The sequence below is a fragment of the Xiphophorus maculatus genome, chromosome 15 (assembly GCF_002775205.1).
Source record: "Xiphophorus maculatus strain JP 163 A chromosome 15, X_maculatus-5.0-male, whole genome shotgun sequence".
Classification (NCBI taxonomy): Eukaryota; Metazoa; Chordata; class Actinopteri; order Cyprinodontiformes; family Poeciliidae; genus Xiphophorus; species Xiphophorus maculatus.
In genome coordinates, this window is record NC_036457.1 from 21,013,574 (window position 1) to 21,037,766 (window position 24,193).

Here is a 24,193-nt window from a genome sequence, read left to right on the forward strand (position 1 = left end):
TAGTTCTAAAGTCCTTTCCCTGGCTCCCTGCAGTTCAGAGAACAGACTTTAAATTACTGATGTTAGTTTATGAATCAGTGAACGGCTTAGCACCACATTACATTAAAGACCTGATGTTGTATCAACCTTCCAGACCTCTCGGGTCTTCTGGTTCTGCTTTGCATCCCCAGAACCAAACATGGAGAAGCAGCATTCAGCTTCTATGCACCAAAAATCTGGAACAAACTTCTAGAAAACTGTAAAACAGCTGAAACATTGACTTCTTTTAAAATTAGACTAAAAACCCACTTGTTTAGAGTTTAATAAAATGTTTGTTAATGGTTTCTCGGTAACTGTATGACGCTTTTAATGCTTTTTTAATTTTCAGTTTTAACGATGGAAAGCACTTTGAACTGCCTTGTTGATAAAATGTTCTACACAAATAAACTTGATTGATTTAATAATGACCAACTGCAGACAGTCGAAAGAAGAGGCTCTGTCACAAGACTTTATTTTAATATTCAATAACGTGCAATAATTGTCAAATTACTTTTCAAAATAATGTGATATATTCAAGAAAGCGATTGCACACAAAAATAATAATTTCCAAACAAAATCTTAATCATAAGCTTGTGGACGTTTCATTGAGATATAAAGGAAACACTCCTGCCTTACTTTACAATCCAAACAGATCGTAAAGCAAGATAAACATGCTTTTCACGTCTACAAATACCACGGGCTCTCTTTAGCTCAGCGGTCTAAGGTTTAAAGAGGACTTCTTTGAGGGGTGAGATTTAGCTTTGACAGTGTTTGTGTCTAAAGCTGAGTTTTGTGTTGTGTCCTTTAAGGGCACAACACAATCCCCGAATCCTCCCTGAATTAAAGTCTTTGCAGATCTAATGCAAATGTAGGAACAGTAAATGTTACACGTTTTTAGTATCCTGTTGTGACCTGGAAAGACTCAATACAATGTTTTACATGTAAATAATATTAACCATAACTATAATAAGACTATTCTGCTTTTTCAACAAAAAACCCCCCACACCAAATCAGTATAAAATGCTTCTATAAATGGCTGTCATTGCATAACACACAGATTACAGAGAAGTTATGCAAACAAAAGGAAGTAGCTGTTCAATACAATGATTACCATCGATCAATAACTCAATTCCACTTGGGGGATTTGACCTTTTCTGCTGCAAGTCACATAGTTTAATAAAAAATAAAGATATTTTCCAAAGATTTTGTGGATATAAAACATGATATATAAACTAAAAACACACAACTTTTTCTTTAAACTTACTTCAAATGCCATTCCATCTAAGGAAAATAAAATATATTATTTTTAACTTTTTTTTTAATTATGTAGTATTACATTATTGTGCATGTCCCATAAATAAAGGCTGTGTAACATTAAAATATTTAGCTTTTCTGCATTACACACCTATGAAAAGCTTTCTAAAATACTGCTTTTACAAGATGGCAGAATTAATGCTTCCTTTATTTTTCAAAAAGAGAATCGAGCGGGACTCTCTCAGATTATAATATCATAACTTAAAGAGGCTGTATTAATGAGATAAAAAAAATTATTTGTATTTGTTGTTTTTCTCATATGGGCATGGTTTCCTGCCCATGTTAAGTGTTGAATGAGTCATTGGATGCACTTTGTCCAGTAGAAGACATATGGTACCCACTTCTGGAGCCTGTAACACACATATTGAAATATGTAATATCTTAAGCATTATCTCGTTATTTTTAATACGCTCCACTGCAGAAAATAACATCATATGAAAACAGAAAAACATTAATAACAGAGAAGGTGATGATTTTTTTTAGCCATTTGGTGCTTTAATTATCCTTAGAAGTAAAATAACCCAAAACATTCAGATTATTCTAGGGAAACCCAAATTTGTTAGAGCAACAAGATAAAAATACAAAGTTTCCTAAGCCATGCATATTAAAACAGTTTGATCTTATTATACTTGCTGCACAAAAAGTGACAAAAAAGATCAAAATCTCTTGCTAATCGGTCAAGAGGTGGATTGTTTCTCTAAAGTTCTCTTAAAAGAGATACTTTTAATGACGTAACATACCTCTGTTTCTTCTTATTTTCTGGAACAAGTTGCTCAGTCCACTAGATGAAGTTCCAGCACTGGTGCTCTGAAAGCAGAATCAAATTCTCAGTAAGAATTTGTAAAAGAGAATGAACGGAACAATACAAATGAGAACAAAACCTTTAACAGAGAAACTTTTCTTACCTGTGTTCTACCCTGTGACGTCAGTGATGGTATGTTCATTGCCGACCACACCTGAAAGGTTAATTCTCAGAGGTTAGCACACTGCTGCTAGTACATCATGACATGTGAGAGCTCTCCATTATTAGCTTCTTTTTAAGTGACAAACTCACCTTTTTGTCCAACAGTGTTCCGAACACCAGAATAAAGAAACCCTTGAGAAACACAAAGGGATAACTTTAGTTTCATTTTTTCAGTCCATCATTTTGTAGCGATCAGTCGAACACAGAGCTACAGAGTAATGGGCATAAAAGTAAAATTCCTACCTGCAGTGAATTGAAGAAAGCAAAGGCAACATTGATTCCAAAGTTTTGGGGGCTAACCATGACTCCGACTCCCAAACCCCAAGTCAGCCCGAAAAACGGTGTGAGCACAGCCAAACTCCTGGCAATCACATACAGAACGTGCTTCTCTCCTGTTTGGGCTGCATTTCCTCCGACTCTTCTCCTCAGTATCTTGTACAACACCACAATCAGGATGACAAAGTTTATCACCACTATTAGAAGTGCAGGGATCACGAAGGCCAGCAGAGCTTTGGACTCGTACCAGTTGAGCCAACAGATAACATTTTCCCGGATGTACTGATTCGAGGGAGCAGTTGCAGCAATAGTTATTGTTGCAATGATCAGCGGAGCTCCATATCCCAAAGAGAATCCGATGATCAGCATGGTTAGTTTAGACAGCCCTCCGTCAAAGACACTGAGGGTCCGGTAGAGCAGCAGCAGGGCCGAGGCTAACATCCAGAAGAACAGGGCCAGGTAGAAAAAATGGATGAAGAAGGTAGCGGCTGTGCAGGCCGGAGGGTTCTTCTGGTCTGCGTCTGAAATGGCCGCTCCAATAATGAACCAAATGTTTGCAATCAGTAGGGACAGAGCGATGTTGACGATGGAGACGTGACGCAAGTACGACGTTGCGTTCTTGTTGATTTTTCTCCATATGATTGCTTCAATGATGAGACAAATGACCAGGCAGGCCATAGAAATTCCAACTCCAATGTAGGTGATGTAGTCCAGAATAAGGCTTTTGGGGCTGTCGGGTGACATCAGAATGGAGAAGGAGGTGGTGTGGTTGCAGTTGCACCTGACCGTGTCATTTGCAAAGGAAACTAACGAGCAGCCGTTGTCACTCCATCCTCCAAGACCATCATAGAGACTGAAATCCCAAAAGACACATTTAGGGTTTCCTATGGTGTCATTTGTGTAATGTATGACATCAAATGTCAATGAAATATTTGAGATTTCAACTTCAGGACGAACAAGGGCAACCCTTCCATGGACACGGTTGGTGGAGGTGTTGAGCTGATCTCTTCCAGGAAGCACATTGTACATTGAAGCAAAAATGATTATGGTGATGAATTTTTCTTCTCCACCAGCCTGTGGTATTTCTATGTCCACCGAGGAGTTATATACACTGTTGAAAGGGTCGGTGAGCCTTGTTTTGTTCAGGAGAATGAAATCTGTGTTGATGTCCAGTGAATCATTGCCAATAAAACTTGGTAAGTTTTCAAAAACATTCAAGAACGCAGAGCTGGAGCTGCTTCTCGATAATTTATCTTCCGTTGTATTTTTGGTGTCGTTGTAATTTAGAAAAGTCCAAGACCCCCTGGCATTGTCAATCGTGAGAAGGCCGGCACTTTCTAGGAAGTTCTACAGAAAAAAATTAAAAAGCAACACAAACAGCATGTTTTAATATTTTAACAAAGAACAATACATGTAGCTTGTGATTGTGAGTATGCATGTTATGTGCTTTGGGCACATTCCAATTATTTTTGGCCTATTTTTCTAGATTGTTTTTTTTACAGACTTTAGTTAAATGATATTCCCTGCACTTTTAATATTTTTTGAGGTTTGGGTAATTCTATATGTTTTGTAATTAATATCTGATTTTTTAAAGCTGTGGCGTTGCTGTCGTCCCCCTGTAAATGGGCTGACCTTAGGGAGTGTGTAGACACCCGCCTTTCATCTCTCTCTTCCACTGGCTAGACCACTGCCAGGATAAGTCCTACCTGACATGCAGCCTGACATGCAATAGCTTCTGTTAGGCTTTGTTTGTTTGTTTTTTCATTGTGATTTCGGTCTAGTGGGGCTGGTTGTCCTGGTTTCAATGGCAAATGTTTGAACCCTTATTTGTGAGTCTGCGTCCTCAAATACATTGTGTCCTTGTTTAACGTAGCATATTTATGGGGGCTCGTTAAAACAAAGTCCGCCTTTCACAACAAGTCGTATGTTGGTTTTGTTGCGGTAATGATGTTGTTTTTTTCTGAGCCCTTTGGCACAGTCTGAGTGAGTTTGGAAGTTTAATTAGGACATTTGAACGTTGTGTTCTTGTAGCTTTGCTTGTGTGTTGGCTTTGTTAATAAAGTGCACCTTGACTCTATGCTGCGCTGTGTTGCGGGCGTATGAACTCATACCTGAAGCACATAGCCTTTTTGGATGTAATGATGCTTAAATGTACCCATGTACCTACCCTTGTGGAATTTCTCTCTAGAATGATGTTTAACGATGAGGTTGTGTTGGCGACATTTTCAAAGATCTTAATCATGGCAATGACTGTCGCCGGAGACTTAATGATCTGATCATTATTCCGTACAGTTGCATTTTTGAGATCCTCCAAGAATACTGGAATAGTCAAGGTATTCAAGTTCTGCCACAAGAAAGAAAAGAGATTTTCTTGTTAATTACGATCACATTACTCTAAGCAGTTGTTTATGCAAAATGTCTCTGTAATGAATGTGCTATTCCTGTTATTATTTGACAAAACTGAAAACAGAATCATCATTCTTTTAGCACTTGTTTATGTTTTTAATAAGTGATTATTCATTATAGCATGGCTCAGCTTCAGACCCTCTTAACGTCTCCTTGACTAGGTATCAAGTAATGTGTTGTGACCGACTACAACACATTGACATGCTTCCTATGTGACTTTTTTTTTAAAATAACTTGCATTTAAAAACAATCTAATAGGTTCAAAACAAAGCAACACAAGTGTCTGTATTGAAAAGCTCAGAAAAAGCTAAAAAAAAATCACCTTTGATCGATCAAGCAGGTCCACAATCACTTGTAGGACACAGTTGTTTTGTTCATCTCCGTAGTTACCACCTGCCATACAAACTGCTGTCTTTTCTCCCACATAGTTAGTGTCACATTTTCCAATACCGGTATCCCCAATCATTGCATTTCCATATATGTCACTTGTGCAGTCAAAGTTCACTGGAGAAAAAGAAAACATGTTTAAGGTCATAATTTATGAGTGCTAGTAAACATAACTAGATTTTAAAAAACTGCAGGGAAATACTCTTGTTCATTTAATACTCACGGCTTGTGGTTAGTACCAGTGTGATTTCTTTTGCACTGTCCCTTCCTGTCAATCTACATTTGTACGTCCGCACATCACCATCAGCACATGGCGTAGGGGGTGTGAAGGTGTAGGATGTTACACCTAAATCTATCAGTAAAGAAAAAATGATAAATTCCCAAATTATTATTTTTTTGTATCGCAAAGAGTGTCAGAAATATTTAACTTATGTCTTTGTGTTACACTTACCTATACCATTTGGATCGAACAATGTAACTTTCAATTCATCTACTTGGCAGGTCAGTACTCTTGTCCCAGAACACTTCACTCTGTCTTTGATTGGACTCACAGTGATCAGAGGGAGTGCTCTGGAAGTCAGCTGCCTCGTCTGTATGAAAGTTGAACCGGCTCCAAAGGTTATCTTACAGCCGTACATCCCTGGGGAAAAAGATAAAAAGGTAGTGAAGAAATGGCTTGATAATACATGCCATACCAAGAGCTTTGACGGTGCAAAAAACTTTCAGGGTTTAGTTGTTGTGTTAACAATTCATCATAACTGATTGAATGTATATATTCTGATATGCTGTATAAGGGTAGAAATTCACTTTACAAATAAAAAGTAAGTTTTTTCCCTATAAAAAAATCAATTAGAAAACGTTTTTCTTTTTTTGCAATACAGTGAATTTCATTTTAATTAAATCCTCAGGAACAGCCTGATTAATATCACATGTATTCCTGGGTTTCAGTGCCAGGATGTGGCAACGTTAAAGTCAGTCAAACAAAACTCCCAAACAGTGATGACAAGAAACAGAAAAGGTGAAATATTCACAGGAAGGTTGGGATGTGTTTCACTCTGAAGTAGAAAGGATTTAATTTATTCATTTGGCTAAGTTAGGCAAAATAGAAAAGCCAGAAAAAAACAATTAAGGTTTACAAATGTAGTTTGGCTCCAACACTCTTCAACCATGTTCCACCATAGGGAAGTAAAGAAATGCTAGATTTTACCAAATTCACAGCAAGTCAGCAATCTGCTACCCTGCAGCACAGCTGTAGGAGAGCCAATCCAATTGAGTTTAGATATGTAACACCAATTTATAACGGATATTCTCACATGGCACTGCACAGACAAAATGTTGATGAGTACAAGCTGAATTTTCCGAAATATTAAAAACGAAATGGAAATCTTTCTTTAAAAAAAGACTGAATATGGCAGTAAAAGAATAGCTGATGGTAAAGTAGCAGCTGTTACTTTAAAAACATTCCATTAAATCTATTGGCTTATTATTATTCATTTTTTACATATATTTCATGTTTTTGTGTTTAATAAAGTTTTCCCTTATTTTCAGACCTCTCTTAAATCAACTCATACCACACACCAACCAGGATCCATTGTTATCTATGCTTATTGAATAGTACAATATAAACAATATTTGCTGTCTCTTGCTGTGTAAGATAAACTTTTGTCCCATTTCTCCTTGAGTCCTTGCATTTATAGGTAAAGTGTAGAAGGAGATGGGGGGGGAAATATGCAGTTTAACAAATATCTTCAATTAAACCATATTCTTTTTGAATACAGTGCATGAGGATACTAACAAAATGTCTTGACATTATTTCCAGTTTTTGAGTTTTCTGTTTGCTACCAACTGCTAGATTTCTTTCTTACCATCATCATACTTTGAAAATCCAGGGATTAGGATTGAATATTTATCAAAAGTAGATTGTTTGGGAAGTTCTCCTCCTTCTCGTGTCCACAATATTTCATAGTTTCCAATGGTGAGGCCAGATGTGTCACATGTCACGTTTATAGTGTCCCCGGCGTAGAGAGGGTCTTTATCAACAGACAATGGGCTCGAACCTTCATAGAGATAAGAGAACATCATTAATCAGTTATCCTCAAACATTTTAGTATTAAATAGACATTTTAAATATTCCTCAGCCTTGTTAAGGTCTACTTACTGACAATGCTGACGGGGTATTTTGACGCCACTTCTGATAATATTTCATTTTTTGTTATCTGAACTTTGATTTCTGTTGGTGTTTCAGACGAAAAAACATTGAGCTCATAATTAGCGATTGTACTCCCAGCCCTGCAATGAAAAAGAAAAATCTTAATTTAAATCACAAAGAGAAATATTTAATTCTACTCAGAATACATTATTTATTATCTGCAAAATTGTTGCAAATAAATAGTTACATAAATGGTACAAGATGACCCAAGGGTCTTTTTATTACTTGGGATTGCAGCTTCTGATGGAGAAATGCAGACCCATATAATCACACTAACACCATGTTTGAGTGGCTGCATGATTAGTTTTTCTGAGAAGCTATTTTGTTGTTTTTTTTCCACATATACTAGGATTCACACCTTGCAAAATGTTGTTTTCATGTTTCATGGCTCTTATTGGTGTTTTCTGGATTCTCTCCAGACAGCTAGATGTCTGTGACTTCGCTTCTTTTATTATTGACTATTTTAAATTGGTGAATGACATGTTGCTTTCCATTTGCCAACTTCATGCTGTCAGAAATGTTCTATTGAAGTTATTTCTTGATATTTCTATAGATTTGGTTGTAAAATAAAGAAAATGCATTTATAGTTTAATTATTATTTCCCGAGTAAAAGAAACTACCTTTTTGTAAAACTATGTTATATTTCTTTGATATTACAATTTGTTTGAAACACAGTAGCAAATAAGACAAAAAAAAAGGAAACCGTCACAAATTATTGCCATAATTTATGTCCATATGCTCTTGAATTTCATCTCCCCACATATGTACTCCTCCATCTGTCACTCTTCTTTTAATATTGTAGTCTGACTTGAAGTAAAAATCCATGAAATGCATATTTGTCTATAGCTGAGTCTGTTGGGTACGGATGGCACAAACCAGCTAACAGCACTTGTGGTGCCATGAAAATGAAACTGAACTAAAGGACCCATTTGTGTAAGTACAAAGTAAAAAATAAATTAATGTTTCAGTAAACTTTTAGTTAATGTAAATGCAAAATTATACATCTGTTTGATTTTGATAGACAATTTAACACAATTCACGGCAAAAATGAGAATAAAATTTCACTTACTTGAAATTCAGATTTTTAACTGCACACTTTGCTAAAACAATTGTACACTTGTTTAAAGTCTGTTTGAGAGAATGACAAAGACAAGAAATAAATCAAAGTACATGCTGTAATTTCAGCGCTATGTTATGAGAGCAGAAAGACAGGCACATTAAGTAATGATGACTTACAGCGTTATAAACGGTTTGATAAACTACATTGTTCTTCTCATTGAATGACTCGCTGAACGGCATGTCCATGGTAAAGGTGCCCAATACATTTTTAGGCGATGGTGTGGCTACCGGCGTTGCTGTGATTGGCGATGGTGTAGCTACTGGCGTTGCTGTGATTGGCGATGGTGTAGCTACCGGCGTTGTCATGGTTGGCGATAATGTAGCTACTGGCGTTGTCATGGTTGGCGATAATGTAGCTACTGGCGTTGTCATGGTTGGCAATGGTGTAGCTACCGGCGTTGAGGTTATGAATGGCAGAGATGTTGTGGCTGAAATCGCAAGAAACAAATCAAAAGACTGGGACCCGGAAGACAAGGATCACTTCAGTGTCTGGTTTTGCAGAAATAAGCAGAGGAGACTTTGTTAGGAGGAATATAAAAAATGCCATTGTTTCCAGTAATCACTAGTCAACTTTACTGTTCAAATTGTGATACAAAAGTAATAAAAACGGTGATTGGAGGCGCTTCACATAAAGGTTGACTGTAGTCTGTGTGAGCACTTTGCATTACCAAAGCGCGGAAGAAGAACATTGACGTGACACAGCATGGGACTGTTTAAAGAAGTAATAACAGAGCTGTCTGTGGATCTATTTTAAAGTTACTCATAAATGGCAGGATGGGACAGCGGCACTCCAAGATCACAACAAGACCAAGGAAGATAATAAAAAGAAAGCACAACTTATTCCAAGAAACTACACAAATGTTGGTTTGTAAACACATTTTATGACATATATTATAGTAGTGTAGTGTCAACATCTGATTACGATTGGAACCATCCATCTTTTCATGGCCTGATTTTACTTAAGCTCTGAGTGAAAATGTGCAGATTTTGCCAAATGCAACTTAAACTTGAAACGTTCTGCTGAAGCAAATTCTAAGGTAAGTTCAACTGTTGAACTACAACTCAGTTGTTCATGTTTTTATATACCTGTGGGAGGTGCAGGAGTTGGCTTGCATGTAGTGGCATCTGTGGAGAAGAAGAGAAGAAATAAGGCTAAAAAAATCAGCCAATGTTGCATCATCAGGACTAGAATCTAAGACACACATTGGCAGCGAAACAAGCAACGTCTCTATGATCCTGAACAGACGTTTAATCAAATAGTAGCAACAATATTCATTTAAAAAGCAACAAAACAGTATTCTTACATGAGACAGGCTGACAGAACTCATTATTGGGAGGAAGTCCATATAAACATGTACAGGTTTGATTGTTGCATGAGTTGCTGCTGTTACACGTGTCACATGGCCAAGCAAAGCCGCTCTCACATTGACACTGGAGCCCATTAGCAGAGTTTGGATCACAGGCTGTTCAAAAAAAAAAGATATACAGATATATTTTTATTTGAATTTACTCTTATATTATTTGTATTAAATCTGACTCAGGAGGTAAACCACTTAACCTGCAGACTCTCTTACATACCTGTGGTGAAGTGGAGCTCTTTCACTCCCAGAGACTGAGAGATGGGTATTGGGAAGGTAATACTGTGCAGATAACTTCTGAAGTAGCTGATTATATTTGATGAAACATGAGAGGTTGGGATGAACACGACGATGTCCACATCGATGTCCACTAGATGTGCAGTGGTTAGGTGGAGGGAGGAGATAGAGGAGAGTTAATTTTTTTCATGCTCAGCACTTTATGTGAACTGTAAATATTTTTTCACAGAATTTTACCTTGTCAGATTTATAAAAATAATTATTTTTAAAATGAAGCTTTGGTAATGTTTACAACAACATGCGCTGTTAGAAAGTAAATTAATAATTTCAATTAATAATGTGCTGATATTTTAGGAGTTTATTCAAAGTTGAACAAAATCATAGTATTGCTAAAGAAAAAAACGCTGTCGATGTTAACACTTTTCAGGTTGGAAGATGGAAGAACCAAAACACAAGAGAAAGTTGACTAATACTAAAAAAAGTTGAGAGGTTTGATGACCAAGACTTTCAGAACAACAGAAGGAAGTATTATCGTTTATCTGACATCAGTGTCTCTTTCGAGTTGTGCAATACGGTAACTGATCTGTCATGTAATGACGGGTAATTTAAAGTATTTGTAATAAAAGTTGCATGAGGTCAGATCTGTGTCTTCATTGTGTTTCTAAAATGTTAAATTCTTACAAGTCATGTTTAAAGTATTCAAATGGATGAGGGAGCTACAGTACCCACTATAAATAATACAGTTTTGTAGAACGTGACTTCATTGTCCGACATGTTTCAGAAATGTCCTATATGATGCACTTCCACTCCGCCTCGCTTGACCATTTAACTTGCTTAACTCTTTCCAGGTGTTGTTTGTTGTAGGAATGTGTGACACATAAAATTATAAGAAATTACACAAATGTTGGTTTGTAAACACATTTTATGACATATATTATAGTAGTGTAGTGTCAACATCTGATTACGATTGGAACCATCCATCTTTTCATGGCCTGATTTTACTTAAGCTCTGAGTGAAAATGTGCAGATTTTGCCAAATGCAACTTAAACTTGAAACGTTCTGCTGAAGCAAATTCTAAGGTAAGTTCAACTGTTGAACTACAACTCAGTTGTTCATGTTTTTATATACCTGTGGGAGGTGCAGGAGTTGGCTTGCATGTAGTGGCATCTGTGGAGAAGAAGAGAAGAAATAAGGCTAAAAAAATCAGCCAATGTTGCATCATCAGGACTAGAATCTAAGACACACATTGGCAGCGAAACAAGCAACGTCTCTATGATCCTGAACAGACGTTTAATCAAATAGTAGCAACAATATTCATTTAAAAAGCAACAAAACAGTATTCTTACATGAGACAGGCTGACAGAACTCATTATTGGGAGGAAGTCCATATAAACATGTACAGGTTTGATTGTTGCATGAGTTGCTGCTGTTACACGTGTCACATGGCCAAGCAAAGCCGCTCTCACATTGACACTGGAGCCCATTAGCAGAGTTTGGATCACAGGCTGTTCAAAAAAAAAAGATATACAGATATATTTTTATTTGAATTTACTCTTATATTATTTGTATTAAATCTGACTCAGGAGGTAAACCACTTAACCTGCAGACTCTCTTACATACCTGTGGTGAAGTGGAGCTCTTTCACTCCCAGAGACTGAGAGATGGGTATTGGGAAGGTAATACTGTGCAGATAACTTCTGAAGTAGCTGATTATATTTGATGAAACATGAGAGGTTGGGATGAACACGACGATGTCCACATCGATGTCCACTAGATGTGCGGTGGTTAGGTGGAGGGAGGAGATAGAGGAGAGTTAATTTTTTTCATGCTCAGCACTTTATGTGAACTGTAAATATTTTTTCACAGAATTTTACCTTGTCAGATTTATAAAAATAATTATTTTTAAAATGAAGCTTTGGTAATGTTTACAACAACATGCGCTGTTAGAAAGTAAATTATTAATTTCAATTAATAATTTGCTGATATTTTAGGAGTTAATTCAAAGTTGAACAAAATCATAGTATTGCTAAAGAAAAAAACGCTGTCGATGTTAACACTTTTCAGGTTGGAAGATGGAAGAACCAAAACACAAGAGAAAGTTGAGTAATACTAAAAAAAGTTGAGAGGTTTGATGACCAAGACTTTCAGAACAACAGAAGGAAGTATTATCGTTTATCTGACATCAGTGTCTCTTTCGAGTTGTGCAATACGGTAACTGATCTGTCATGTAATGATGGGTAATTTAAAGTATTTGTAATAAAAGTTGCATGAGGTCAGATCTGTGTCTTCATTGTGTTTCTAAAATGTTAAATTCTTACAAGTCATGTTTAAAGTATTCAAATGGATGAGGGAGCTACAGTACCCACTATTAATAATAATGTCTTGTAGAACGTGACTTCATTGTCCGACATGTTTCAGAAATGTCCTATATGATGCACTTCCACTCCGCCTCGCTTGACCATTTAACTTGCTTAACTCTTTCCAGGTGTTGTTTGTTGTATGAATGTGTGACACATAAAATTATAAGAAATTACACAAATGTTGGTTTGTAAACACAGTTTTATGACATATATTATAGTAGTGTAGTGTCAACATCTGATTACGATTGGAACCATCCATCTTTTCATGGCCTGATTTTACTTAAGCTCTGAGTGAAAATGTGCAGATTTTGCCAAATGCAACTTAAACTTGAAACGTTCTGCTGAAGCAAATTCTAAGGTAAGTTCAACTGTTGAACTACAACTCAGTTGTTCATGTTTTTATATACCTGTGGGAGGTGCAGGAGTTGGCTTGCATGTAGTGGCATCTGTGGAGAAGAAGAGAAGAAATGAGGCTAAAAAAATCAACCAATGTTGCATCATCAGGACTAGAATCTAAGACACACATTGGCAGCGAAACAAGCAACATCTCTATGATCCTGAACAGACGTCTAATCAAATAGTAGCAACAATATTCATTTAAAAAGCAACAAAACAGTATTCTTACATGAGACAGGCTGACAGAACTCATTATTGGGAGGAAGTCCATATAAACATGTACAGGTTTGATCGTTGCATGAGTTGCTGCTGTTACACGTGTCACATGGCCAAGCAAAGCCGCTCTCACATTGACACTGGAGCCCATTAGCAGAGTTTGGATCACAGGCTGTTCAAAAAAAAAAAGATATACAGATATATTTTTATTTGAATTTACTCTTATATTATTTGTATTAAATCTGACTCAGGAGGTAAACCACTTAACCTGCAGACTCTCTTACATACCTGTGGTGAAGTGGAGCTCTTTCACTCCCAGAGACTGAGAGATGGGTATTGGGAAGGTAATACTGTGCAGATAACTTCTGAAGTAGCTGATTATATTTGATGAAACATGAGAGGTTGGGATGAACACGACGATGTCCACATCGATGTCCACTAGATGTGCGGTGGTTAGGTGGAGGGAGGAGATAGAGGAGAGTTAATTTTTTTCATGCTCAGCACTTTATGTGAACTGTAAATATTTTTTCACAGAATTTTACCTTGTCAGATTTATAAAAATAATTATTTTTAAAATGAAGCTTTGGTAATGTTTACAACAACATACGCTGTTAGAAAGTAAATTATTAATTTCAATTAATAATTTGCTGATATTTTAGGAGTTAATTCAAAGTTGAACAAAATCATAGTATTGCTAAAGAAAAAAACGCTGTCGATGTTAACACTTTTCAGGTTGGAAGATGGAAGAACCAAAACACAAGAGAAAGTTGACTAATACTAAAAAAAGTTGAGAGGTTTGATGACCAAGACTTTCAGAACAACAGAAGGAAGTATTATCGTTTATCTGACATCAGTGTCTCTTTCGAGTTGTGCAATACGGTAACTGATCTGTCATGTAATGATGGGTAATTTAAAGTATTTGTAATAAAAGTTGCATGAGGTCAGATCTGTGTCTTCATTGTGTTTCTAAAATGTTAAATTCTTACAAGTCATGTTTAAAGTATTCAAATGGATGAGGGAGCTACAGTACCCACTATTAATAATAATGTCTTGTAGAACGTGACTTCATTGTCCGACATGTTTCAGAAATGTCCTATATGATGCACTTCCACTCCGCCTCGCTTGACCATTTAACTTGCTTAACTCTTTCCAGGTGTTGTTTGTTGTATGAATGTGTGACACATAAAATTATAAGAAATTACACAAATGTTGGTTTGTAAACACAGTTTTATGACATATATTATAGTAGTGTAGTGTCAACATCTGATTACGATTGGAACCATCCATCTTTTCATGGCCTGATTTTACTTAAGCTCTGAGTGAAAATGTGCAGATTTTGCCAAATGCAACTTAAACTTGAAACGTTCTGCTGAAGCAAATTCTAAGGTAAGTTCAACTGTTGAACTACAACTCAGTTGTTCATGTTTTTATATACCTGTGGGAGGTGCAGGAGTTGGCTTGCATGTAGTGGCATCTGTGGAGAAGAAGAGAAGAAATGAGGCTAAAAAAATCAACCAATGTTGCATCATCAGGACTAGAATCTAAGACACACATTGGCAGCGAAACAAGCAACGTCTCTATGATCCTGAACAGACGTCTAATCAAATAGTAGCAACAATATTCATTTAAAAAGCAACAAAACAGTATTCTTACATGAGACAGGCTGACAGAACTCATTATTGGGAGGAAGTCCATATAAACATGTACAGGTTTGATCGTTGCATGAGTTGCTGCTGTTACACGTGTCACATGGCCAAGCAAAGCCGCTCTCACATTGACACTGGAGCCCATTAGCAGAGTTTGGATCACAGGCTGTTCAAAAAAAAAAGATATACAGATATATTTTTATTTGAATTTACTCTTATATTATTTGTATTAAATCTGACTCAGGAGGTAAACCACTTAACCTGCAGACTCTCTTACATACCTGTGGTGAAGTGGAGCTCTTTCACTCCCAGAGACTGAGAGATGGGTATTGGGAAGGTAATACTGTGCAGATAACTTCTGAAGTAGCTGATTATATTTGATGAAACATGAGAGGTTGGGATGAACACGACGATGTCCACATCGATGTCCACTAGATGTGCGGTGGTTAGGTGGAGGGAGGAGATAGAGGAGAGTTAATTTTTTTCATGCTCAGCACTTTATGTGAACTGTAAATATTTTTTCACAGAATTTTACCTTGTCAGATTTATAAAAATAATTATTTTTAAAATGAAGCTTTGGTAATGTTTACAACAACATACGCTGTTAGAAAGTAAATTATTAATTTCAATTAATAATTTGCTGATATTTTAGGAGTTAATTCAAAGTTGAACAAAATCATAGTATTGCTAAAGAAAAAAACGCTGTCGATGTTAACACTTTTCAGGTTGGAAGATGGAAGAACCAAAACACAAGAGAAAGTTGACTAATACTAAAAAAAGTTGAGAGGTTTGATGACCAAGACTTTCAGAACAACAGAAGGAAGTATTATCGTTTATCTGACATCAGTGTCTCTTTCGAGTTGTGCAATACGGTAACTGATCTGTCATGTAATGACGGGTAATTTAAAGTATTTGTAATAAAAGTTGCATGAGGTCAGATCTGTGTCTTCATTGTGTTTCTAAAATGTTAAATTCTTACAAGTCATGTTTAAAGTATTCAAATGGATGAGGGAGCTACAGTACCCACTATTAATAATAATGTCTTGTAGAACGTGACTTCATTGTCCGACATGTTTCAGAAATGTCCTATATGATGCACTTCCACTCCGCCTCGCTTGACCATTTAACTTGCTTAACTCTTTCCAGGTGTTGTTTGTTGTATGAATGTGTGACACATAAAATTATAAGAAATTACACAAATGTTGGTTTGTAAACACATTTTATGACATATATTATAGTAGTGTAGTGTCAACATCTGATTACGATTGGAACCATCCATCTTTTCATGGCCTGATTTTACTTAAGCTCTGAGTGAAAATGTGCAGATTTTGCCAAATGCAACTTAAACTTGAAACGTTCTGCTGAAGCAAATTCTAAGGTAAGTTCAACTGTTGAACTACAACTCAGTTGTTCATGTTTTTATATACCTGTGGGAGGTGCAGGAGTTGGCTTGCATGTAGTGGCATCTGTGGAGAAGAAGAGAAGAAATGAGGCTAAAAAAATCAACCAATGTTGCATCATCAGGACTAGAATCTAAGACACACATTGGCAGCGAAACAAGCAACGTCTCTATGATCCTGAACAGACGTCTAATCAAATAGTAGCAACAATATTCATTTAAAAAGCAACAAAACAGTATTCTTACATGAGACAGGCTGACAGAACTCATTATTGGGAGGAAGTCCATATAAACATGTACAGGTTTGATCGTTGCATGAGTTGCTGCTGTTACACGTGTCACATGGCCAAGCAAAGCCGCTCTCACATTGACACTGGAGCCCATTAGCAGAGTTTGGATCACAGGCTGTTCAAAAAAAAAAAGATATACAGATATATTTTTATTTGAATTTACTCTTATATTATTTGTATTAAATCTGACTCAGGAGGTAAACCACTTAACCTGCAGACTCTCTTACATACCTGTTGTGAAGTGGAGCTCTTTCACTCCCAGAGACTGAGAGATGGGTATTGGGAAGGTAATACTGTGCAGATAACTTCTGAAGTAGCTGATTATATTTGATGAAACATGAGAGGTTGGGATGAACACGACGATGTCCACATCGATGTCCACTAGATGTGCAGTGGTTAGGTGGAGGGAGGAGTTAGAGGAGAGTTAATTTTTTTCATGCTCAGCACTTTATGTGAACTGTAAATATTTTTTCACAGAATTTTACCTTGTCAGATTTATAAAAATAATTATTTTTAAAATGAAGCTTTGGTAATGTTTACAACAACATGCGCTGTTAGAAAGTAAATTAATAATTTCAATTAATAATGTGCTGATATTTTAGGAGTTTATTCAAAGTTGAACAAAATCATAGTATTGCTAAAGAAAAAAACGCTGTCGATGTTAACACTTTTCAGGTTGGAAGATGGAAGAACCAAAACACAAGAGAAAGTTGACTAATACTAAAAAAAGTTGAGAGGTTTGATGACCAAGACTTTCAGAACAACAGAAGGAAGTATTATCGTTTATCTGACATCAGTGTCTCTTTCGAGTTGTGCAATACGGTAACTGATCTGTCATGTAATGACGGGTAATTTAAAGTATTTGTAATAAAAGTTGCATGAGGTCAGATCTGTGTCTTCATTGTGTTTCTAAAATGTTAAATTCTTACAAGTCATGTTTAAAGTATTCAAATGGATGAGGGAGCTACAGTACCCACTATTAATAATAATGTCTTGTAGAACGTGACTTCATTGTCCGACATGTTTCAGAAATGTCCTATATGATGCACTTCCACTCCGCCTCGCTTGACCATTTAACTTGCTTAACTCTTTCCAGGTGTTGTTTGTTGTATGAATGTGTGACACATAAAATTATAAGAAATTACACAAATGTTGGTTTGTAAACACAGTTTTATGACATATATTATAGTAGTGTAGTGTCAACATCTGATTACGATTGGAACCATCCATCTTTTCATGGCCTGATTTTACTTAAGCTCTGAGTGAAAATGTGCAGATTTTGCCAAATGCAACTTAAACTTGAAACGTTCTGCTGAAGCAAATTCTAAGGTAAGTTCAACTGTTGAACTACAACTCAGTTGTTCATGTTTTTATATACCTGTGGGAGGTGCAGGAGTTGGCTTGCATGTAGTGGCATCTGTGGAGAAGAAGAGAAGAAATAAGGCTAAAAAAAATCAGCCAATGTTGCATCATCAGGACTAGAATCTAAGACACACATTGGCAGCGAAACAAGCAACGTCTCTATGATCCTGAACAGACGTCTAATCAAATAGTAGCAACAATATTCATTTAAAAAGCAACAAAACAGTATTCTTACATGAGACAGGCTGACAGAACTCATTATTGGGAGGAAGTCCATATAAACATGTACAGGTTTGATCGTTGCATGAGTTGCTGCTGTTACACGTGTCACATGGCCAAGCAAAGCCGCTCTCACATTGACACTGGAGCCCATTAGCAGAGTTTGGATCACAGGCTGTTAAAAAAAAAAAGATTTACATATATTTTAAATTTTAATCTATTCTTATCTTATTTGTATCAAATCTGACTCAGGAGGTAAACCACTTAACCTGCAGACTCTCTTACATACCTGTGGTGAAGTGGAGCTCTTTCACTCCCAGAGACTGAGAGATGGGTATTGGGAAGGTAATACTGTGCAGATAACTTCTGAAGTAGCTGATTATATTTGATGAAACAATAGAGGTTGGGATGAACACGACGATGTCCACATCGATGTCCACTAGATCGTCAGTGGTTAGGTGGAGGGAGGAGTTAGAGGAGAATTCATTTTTTTCATGCACAGCACTTTATGTGAACTGTAAATATTTTTTCACAGAGTATGCAAATGGATGAGGGAGCTACAGTACCCACTATAAATAATGCAGTTTTGTAGAATGTGACTTCATTGTCCGACATTTTTCAAAAATGTCCTAAATGATGCACTTCCACTCCGCCTAGCTTGACCATTTAACTTGCTTAGCTTTTTCCAGTATGAATGCGTGACCTCATCAACAACTATTGGACCTCTGACTTATTGTTAGGTGCTGAGACTTTTCACCCAGCATTATGTGACCACCTTTATCATTCCAGAGGATTACTTGTCAGTAATTAAATACTCCTCAGCTTTTTTATTTACTTTAGTAAGATTATTTTCTGTCTTATACATCATCCCATCCTACATTCGATGCTTCACTGCTTTGCATCTCCTTGCAATGGAGCAAAATTCTTTGCTGCCCATCTATGCAGCAATGAATTCTGGGAGATTTAGGTTTTGCTGTACCTGCTTTCTGAAACAGTCAACATACAAATCTACATGTTTTACATACCTGGTGTCAGGCATATGGAATTATCTGTGGACAAATCAGAAATTAAATTCTAAATGTGTCACTATAATCAATATCATAATAAAACCTGATCAGTTTAAACAGAATCTTATTGACTCTGTGCAGGTTACTCCTTCAGCTGTCTTTCTTACCTGTGATTGGCTCACAGAACTCGTTGCTGGAAGGAAGTCCATATATGCACGTACAGATTTGACTGCTGCATGAACTGTTACTGCTGCACATGTCACATGGCCAAGCAAAGCCGCTCTCACACACACACTGATATCCATAAGTGGAGTTTGGATCACAGACTGTTGAGGATATTTTAAAAAAGATAAAAATTACACATTTTCCTATAAACAGCATCATATTTGAATTAATTTAGCTAAATGTTTTACCTGTGGTCAGTGTTATTTCTAACACTGTGAAAGCCTGTTGTACATCAGGGATGGTTTTATTTAGCAGATTTCTTCTGAATGTATCGAGTGTGTTTTCTTGTAAACTGTTCACTGGGATGTGCACATCAAGAACCAGATCGATTTCTAGAAAAGTGAACAGAACATTTATATTTGTGCTCTTTAAAGATCATTTATCGCAATAAGTAAAATGTCACAGCTAGTCCATATTCTGGGATGCAAACGGAAAAATTTCTTCCACAATATCTTTAGCTAAAGCAGATTTTGATTATGCAAAATGAATAATATGAAACAATCGACTAAATAAAACAAACCTCCTTGAAATGACTAAATAAAACAAATCAAAGAAATTAAGATTTTTTTGTTAAAGTTTGCTTTCAAGTTTAACTGAGATGCTGGGTGTGACCTTAAACAGGTTGTTTATGCTATAAACTCTAAAATGCGGCTGAATTTGAGCAATACTACGAAGACAAGTGCACAAAACTTCCTACACCAATAATCTGGTGACTCATTACCAGATTATTGAAATTGATTGAGGGGAGTTCTTATTGTCAATTAATTATTAAGTTCTGATAATAATTAATTGTCCCTACATTTAGTTAATTGTCCCTAACTTAATTTATTGCCAATTAAGTTCTCACACAGAGCCAGGTTTATTTGCATAGCAGTCATCTGTGAAAAACTGAAATCATTTTTATAAAAATGTAAAATACTCTTGTACCTACTCAGGTTATGTTTGTCAGTTATTGACATTTTTTGATGGTCTAAATCATTCAAACACAAAAACAGGGAAGTAATTTCTAAGGAGCAAATATTTTTCAAGGACACTGCATTTATAATGACTACATCCTTAATGTATTTATGACATTCAGATTTATAATAATCCTTTATCAGTACTTGTTCTCTGCAATCCTTGCAGTCTTTCCAGACTGAACTCTTTGCATGCTTACACCCTTCATTCTACAGTTTGTCTTGTATCTTACCATAAGTTGGTAGAGGAGGAGGAGCTGTGACTGTGAACAAAAGAAACTTTTGATTAATTCTTGTGTGTTCCACACAGTAGGCTAATCACCAATGATTTAAACATAACTTAAAAAGCAGCAAGAAATTTACTTTTACAACATACCTGGAGGAGGAGTTGGGCATGTAGCATTACCTGTGGAGCAACAGTACAAAATTACTATCCAAAAAAACTATGTATAGACGACACAGTACAGATCAGAAACAAATTATGAACACACAACAAATATTTTTTTTATTTCCTACAAGAAAACCAACAAAAGTTATCTTACCTGTGATTGGCTCACAGAACTCGTTGCTGGAAGGAAGTCCATATATGCACGTACAGATTTGACTGCTGCATGAAATGCTACTGCTGCACATGTCACATGGCCAAGCAAAGCCGCTTTCACACACACACTGATATCCATAAGTGGAGTTTGGATCACAGACTGTTGAGGATATTTTAAAAAAGATAAAAATTACACATTTTCCTATAAACAGCATCATATTTGAATTAATTTAGCTAAATGTTTTACCTGTGGTCAGTGTTATTTCTAACACTGTGAAAGCCTGTTGTACATCAGGGATGGTTTTATTTAGCAGATTTCTTCTGAATGTATCGAGTGTGTTTTCTTGTAAACTGTTCACTGGGATGTGCACATCAAGAACCAGATCGATTTCTAGAAAAGTGAACAGAACATTTATATTTGTGCTCTTTAAAGATCATTTATCGCAATAAGTAAAATGTCACAGCTAGTCCATATTCCGGGATGCAAACGGAAAAATTTCTTCCACAATATCTTTAGCTAAAGCAGATTTTGATTATGCAAAATGAATAATATGAAACAATCGACTACATAAAACAAGCCTCCTTGAAATGACAAAATAAAACAAATCAAAGAAATTAAGATTTTTTTGTTAAAGTTTGCTTTCAAGTTTAACTGAGATGCTGGGTGTGACCTTAAACAGGTTGTTTATGCTATAAACTCTAAAATGCGGCTGAATTTGAGCAATACTACGAAGACAAGTGCACAAAACTTCCTACACCAATAATCTGGTGACTCATTACCAGATTATTGAAATTGATTGAAGGGAGTTCTTATTGTCAATTAATTATTAAGTTCTGATAATAATTAATTGTCCCTACATTTAGTTAATTGTCCCTAACTTAATTTATTGCCAATTAAGTTCTCACACAGAGCCAGGTTTATTTGCATAGCAGTCATCCGTGAAAAACTGAAATCATTTTTATAAAAATGTAAAATACTCTTGTACCTACTCAGGTTATGTTTGTCAGTTATTGACATTTTTTGATGGTCTAAATCATTCAAACACAAAAACAGGGAAGTAATTTCTAAGGAGCAAATATTTTTCAAGGACACTGCATTTATAATGACTACATCCTTAATGTATTTATGACATTCAGATTTATAATAATCCTTTATCAGTACTTGTTCTCTGCAATCCTTGCAGTCTTTCCAGACTGAACTCTTTGCATGCTTACACCCTTCATTCTACAGTTTGTCTTGTATCTTACCATAAGTTGGTAGAGGAGGAGGAGCTGTGACTGTGAACAAAAGAAACTTTTGATTAATTCTTGTGTGTTCCACACAGTAGGCTAATCACCAATGATTTAAACATAACTTAAAAAGCAGCAAGAAATTTACTTTTACAACATACCTGGAGGAGGAGTTGGGCATGTAGCATTACCTGTGGAGCAACAGTACAAAATTACTATCCAAAAAAACTATGTATAGACGACACAGTACAGATCAGAAACAAATTATGAACACACAACAAATATTTTTTTTATTTCCTACAAGAAAACCAACAAAAGTTATCTTACCTGTGATTGGCTCACAGAACTCGTTGCTGGAAGGAAGTCCATATATGCACGTACAGATTTGACTGCTGCATGAACTGTTACTGCTGCACATGTCACATGGCCAAGCAAAGCCGCTCTCACACACACACTGATATCCATAAGTGGAGTTTGGATCACAGACTGTTGAGGATATTTTAAAAAAGATAAAAATTACACATTTTCCTATAAACAGCATCATATTTGAATTAATTTAGCTAAATGTTTTACCTGTGGTCAGTGTTATTTCTAACACTGTGAAAGCCTGTTGTACATCAGGGATGGTTTTATTTAGCAGATTTCTTCTGAATGTATCGAGTGTGTTTTCTTGTAAACTGTTCACTGGGATGTGCACATCAAGAACCAGATCGATTTCTAGAAAAGTGAACAGAACATTTATATTTGTGCTCTTTAAAGATCATTTATCGCAATAAGTAAAATGTCACAGCTAGTCCATATTCCGGGATGCAAACGGAAAAATTTCTTCCACAATATCTTTAGCTAAAGCAGATTTTGATTATGCAAAATGAATAATATGAAACAATCGACTACATAAAACAAGCCTCCTTGAAATGACAAAATAAAACAAATCAAAGAAATTAAGATTTTTTTGTTAAAGTTTGCTTTCAAGTTTAACTGAGATGCTGGGTGTGACCTTAAACAGGTTGTTTATGCTATAAACTCTAAAATGCGGCTGAATTTGAGCAATACTACGAAGACAAGTGCACAAAACTTCCTACACCAATAATCTGGTGACTCATTACCAGATTATTGAAATTGATTGAGGGGAGTTCTTATTGTCAATTAATTATTAAGTTCTGATAATAATTAATTGTCCCTACATTTAGTTAATTGTCCCTAACTTAATTTATTGCCAATTAAGTTCTCACACAGAGCCAGGTTTATTTGCATAGCAGTCATCTGTGAAAAACTGAAATCATTTTTATAAAAATGTAAAATACTCTTGTACCTACTCAGGTTATGTTTGTCAGTTATTGACATTTTTTGATGGTCTAAATCATTCAAACACAAAAACAGGGAAGTAATTTCTAAGGAGCAAATATTTTTCAAGGACACTGCATTTATAATGACTACATCCTTAATGTATTTATGACATTCAGATTTATAATAATCCTTTATCAGTACTTGTTCTCTGCAATCCTTGCAGTCTTTCTAGACTGAACTCTTTGCATGCTTACACCCTTCATTCTACAGTTTGTCTTGTATCTTACCATAAGTTGGTAGAGGAGGAGGAGCTGTGACTGTGAACAAAATAAACTTTTGATTAATTCTTGTGTGTTCCACACAGTAGGCTAATCACCAATGATTTAAACATAACTTAAAAAGCAGCAAGAAATTTACTTTTACAACATACCTGGAGGAGGAGTTGGGCATGTAGCATTACCTGTGGAGCAACAGTACAAAATTACTATCCAAAAAAACTATGTATAGACGACACAGTACAGATCAGAAACAAATTATAAACACACAACAAATATATTTTTTAATTTGCTACAAGAAAACCAACAAACGTTATCTTACCTGTGATTGGCTCACAGAACTCGTTGCTGGAAGGAAGTCCATATATGCACGTACAGATTTGACTGCTGCATGAAATGCTACTGCTGCACATGTCACATGGCCAAGCAAAGCCGCTTTCACACACACACTGATATCCATAAGTGGAGTTTGGATCACAGACTGTTGAGGATATT

General features: G+C 36.0%; 1 protein-coding gene across 2 annotated transcripts in view; it reads right to left on the reverse strand.

The window, feature by feature from the left end:
• Positions 1–466: 466 nt before the first annotated feature.
• LOC102232769 overlaps positions 467–24,193 on the reverse strand; it is a 37,739-nt gene continuing 14,012 nt past the window's right edge. For both annotated transcript variants that reach the window (XM_023348087.1, XM_023348086.1), the window contains exons 12-56: positions 24,021–24,179; positions 23,854–23,883; positions 23,711–23,740; positions 22,710–22,853; positions 22,464–22,622; positions 22,298–22,327; positions 22,155–22,184; positions 21,154–21,297; positions 20,908–21,066; positions 20,742–20,771; positions 20,599–20,628; positions 19,598–19,741; positions 19,352–19,510; positions 19,203–19,226; positions 18,467–18,616; positions 18,194–18,352; positions 17,975–18,013; positions 16,828–16,977; positions 16,553–16,711; positions 16,335–16,373; positions 15,189–15,338; positions 14,915–15,073; positions 14,697–14,735; positions 13,550–13,699; positions 13,275–13,433; positions 13,057–13,095; positions 11,910–12,059; positions 11,636–11,794; positions 11,418–11,456; positions 10,272–10,421; positions 9,998–10,156; positions 9,780–9,818; positions 8,811–9,121; positions 8,644–8,702; positions 7,524–7,654; positions 7,231–7,422; positions 5,817–6,005; positions 5,589–5,717; positions 5,301–5,482; positions 4,740–4,916; positions 2,540–3,919; positions 2,387–2,428; positions 2,238–2,288; positions 2,073–2,139; positions 467–1,682 (exon numbers count right to left, since the gene is read on the reverse strand). In XM_023348087.1, the coding sequence (XP_023203855.1) occupies positions 1,615–1,682; positions 2,073–2,139; positions 2,238–2,288; positions 2,387–2,428; positions 2,540–3,919; positions 4,740–4,916; positions 5,301–5,482; positions 5,589–5,717; positions 5,817–6,005; positions 7,231–7,422; positions 7,524–7,654; positions 8,644–8,702; positions 8,811–9,121; positions 9,780–9,818; positions 9,998–10,156; positions 10,272–10,421; positions 11,418–11,456; positions 11,636–11,794; positions 11,910–12,059; positions 13,057–13,095; positions 13,275–13,433; positions 13,550–13,699; positions 14,697–14,735; positions 14,915–15,073; positions 15,189–15,338; positions 16,335–16,373; positions 16,553–16,711; positions 16,828–16,977; positions 17,975–18,013; positions 18,194–18,352; positions 18,467–18,616; positions 19,203–19,226; positions 19,352–19,510; positions 19,598–19,741; positions 20,599–20,628; positions 20,742–20,771; positions 20,908–21,066; positions 21,154–21,297; positions 22,155–22,184; positions 22,298–22,327; positions 22,464–22,622; positions 22,710–22,853; positions 23,711–23,740; positions 23,854–23,883; positions 24,021–24,179 (6,338 nt within the window). In that variant the 3' untranslated portion in view covers positions 467–1,614. The remainder of the gene's footprint in view (positions 1,683–2,072; positions 2,140–2,237; positions 2,289–2,386; positions 2,429–2,539; positions 3,920–4,739; positions 4,917–5,300; positions 5,483–5,588; positions 5,718–5,816; positions 6,006–7,230; positions 7,423–7,523; positions 7,655–8,643; positions 8,703–8,810; positions 9,122–9,779; positions 9,819–9,997; positions 10,157–10,271; positions 10,422–11,417; positions 11,457–11,635; positions 11,795–11,909; positions 12,060–13,056; positions 13,096–13,274; positions 13,434–13,549; positions 13,700–14,696; positions 14,736–14,914; positions 15,074–15,188; positions 15,339–16,334; positions 16,374–16,552; positions 16,712–16,827; positions 16,978–17,974; positions 18,014–18,193; positions 18,353–18,466; positions 18,617–19,202; positions 19,227–19,351; positions 19,511–19,597; positions 19,742–20,598; positions 20,629–20,741; positions 20,772–20,907; positions 21,067–21,153; positions 21,298–22,154; positions 22,185–22,297; positions 22,328–22,463; positions 22,623–22,709; positions 22,854–23,710; positions 23,741–23,853; positions 23,884–24,020; positions 24,180–24,193) is intronic.